The sequence below is a fragment of the Lucilia cuprina genome, chromosome 4 (genome assembly GCF_022045245.1).
Source record: "Lucilia cuprina isolate Lc7/37 chromosome 4, ASM2204524v1, whole genome shotgun sequence".
Taxonomy (NCBI): domain Eukaryota; kingdom Metazoa; phylum Arthropoda; class Insecta; order Diptera; family Calliphoridae; genus Lucilia; species Lucilia cuprina.
This window is the reverse complement of record NC_060952.1, coordinates 83,067,626-83,070,224: the sequence shown is the minus strand read 5'-3', so window position 1 is coordinate 83,070,224 and position 2,599 is coordinate 83,067,626. Positions and strand designations below refer to the sequence as shown.

At 27.4% G+C, this 2,599-nt stretch overlaps 1 protein-coding gene across 1 annotated transcript in view; it reads right to left on the bottom strand.

Moving 5' to 3' along the window:
* LOC111675992 (tyramine receptor 1) overlaps nt 1–2,599 on the bottom strand; it is an 89,851-nt gene that overhangs the window by 5,527 nt on the left and 81,725 nt on the right. The window contains exons 5-6 of the mRNA XM_046947938.1: nt 1,508–1,610; nt 1,228–1,353 (exon numbers count right to left, since the gene is read on the bottom strand). Of these exons, the coding sequence (XP_046803894.1) occupies nt 1,228–1,353; nt 1,508–1,610 (229 nt within the window). The remainder of the gene's footprint in view (nt 1–1,227; nt 1,354–1,507; nt 1,611–2,599) is intronic.

Genomic DNA, 2,599 nt, shown 5'->3' with positions numbered 1-2,599 from the left:
ACTGAACTAGAACTGAACTAGAACTGAACTAGAACTGAACTAGAACTGAACTAGAACTGAACAAGAACTGAACTAGAACTGAATTAGAACTGAACTAGAACTGAACTACAACTGAACTAGAACTGAACTAGAACTGATGTAGAACTGTATTAGAACTGAACTAGAACTTAAGTAGAACTTGCAATGAACTTAAGCAGAACTTAACTAAAACTGATCTAAAACTGAACTAGAAATGAACTACAACTTAAATGGTATTGTTTAACTTTCTTATTTGTTCCTCAAACAGCAGGCAGTCGCTTCCTATTCTAAATACTGTCACTCTTTCACCATTTGCTCTAACGTACCTTGTAGTCATTAGGTTCATTTATGTTTTTGACATATTTTTAACATCTTTAATATCAAACCATATACCACATCATTTTTAGAACCTTATTTTATCACGTATACATTGTGGGATCAGTCTGTGTGAAGAAAACTCATGAACAAAGATTTGTTTGAACATTTATGTAATTACGAGACCAACCTTACATAATCTTTATACAATTTGTAGTAAATTTGTGTGTTTCATATAAAAAAATATTTTTGAAATAAAATTTAAAATTGTACTATGATTATTGTAACTGTTACTATCTACCTTTTAGACTACAGATCTTGGGGAATATCCTTTTGCCGTTGTTATTATTTTTTAAGGATTTCCTTTTTATGTCTGCGTAAAACTTCAGCAGTTTGTAAAAATTCTAATTAAAAAACTTGTTAACGTAAATAATGTAAATCATGAATTAGCTAAGATTTTTAATATATTTTTAATAAAATTTAATTTCATGAATCAAAAATCTAAACAGCAAAAAAGAAACTGTTGTTAAAAGTTGGATATCCAAGACAAACAAATATTTGCATAAATTTACAAATTTTTTCCTCGACATTTTTAATCAAAAGAAAAAACATTCATGATATAAATGGTGTATGTAGAGAGAATGATTTGGTAAGGGGAAGTACGCAAATATCCAAAATTAAAAATAATAATAAATAAATCATAATAAAACAAAACAGAATAGAAGTTTTTAATAAAAAAATATTTGTTTTAATTGTTATATTTTTTACATAAATGTAAAGCTGCCATTGAGCATACTTCCCCTTGCTCGAATTCGTTTATTTTTATGTATTTTTCTTATTCTATTTTCTTAAATATTAATATTTATTTAGGTTATTTTACAGTAAAATACTTACCAGCCCAATATGGGAGGACAGGTTATAGCCAATGCTAAAGCCCAAACTATGAGTATCATGATGAGAGCCAAACGTTTAGAACGTCGTTTACGTGAATAAGTTAAAGGTTGGGTTACAGCTAAATATCTGGCAATAGTAAAAAAGGCAACAAAAAAAGAAAGAAATGAAATAACAAAAAAACGTATAAGAAAAATTTTCATAATTAAAAAAAGTTCAGGAAAAATAATGAAAAAGAAAAGTAAATGAAACTTTTCAAAATAAACTTAAAGTAGAAACTTACCTGTCCACACTGATGGCACATAAACTTAGTATAGAAGCGGTACAGAGGAGAACATCCAAAGAAATCCATATATCACAAAGAACCCAACCAAGTTGCCAGGAACCTAAAAAGAATAACAGGAAAACCAAAATGAAAATTTAAAAATAAACGCGAAATAGCCACTAACGAAACACAGGTCTAAAAAAAATAACTTTAAAATTAAAAAAAAAAATACCATAAACAAAACCAAGTGTAAACAACTTGAAAAATAGTCCTGTTGACAAGTAATCTGTTTCGTTCACAAGAAAACCAAAAATTATTGTTTATTTTGCTGAAAATCCTGTTAAGATTTACAGTTTTTGCCATATTTAATAAAGTTTTAAGTTCATTGCAATACCCCAGGGGCGTATGTTAAATGTATATGACTGTAGATTAAGTAATAATCATACGCCATGGGCTTTCGTATACTTAACATACAATGTTTCCACTTTTTCTCTTACACTCTCACAACACAACGCTTTCCATTACTTATTATGATTTATTTTTTTATAAATATGTACGTATGTTGTTAATAAAGTGGGGAAAATGAAAAAGGAAATATTATTTACAAAATGAACAGAGTTTTTTTTTTAATTATGTTAAAGAGCTTGTAATTTACACCACATGCACCCGTGGGAAAATTGTTTCATATACAAACAAGTTGGACAAAGTTTTCAAATGAAATTTCCTCTTAAATAATAAGTTTTAGTTGAAAAGAAAATTATTTGCTTTATCAAATTAGACATATTTTCGTACCAAACATTATTTTGTTTATTAAGAATAAAAGTTTGGAATAAATACAAATTTTGTGCAAAATAATAAAATTAAAAAAAGCAAATAATTTATAAAATTAATTCAAATTTTCTAGCTAAGATGTTCAAATTAACGATTTTAAACATAGAAAATTGTTGCGCTAATCTTGACATCATTAAATGATTATTAAAAGCCAACAATGATATATGATATATGAACTAGAACTGAACTAGAACAGAACTAGAACAGAACTAGAACTGAACTAGAACTGAACTAGAACTGAACTAGAACTGAACTAGAACTGAACTAGAACTGAACTAG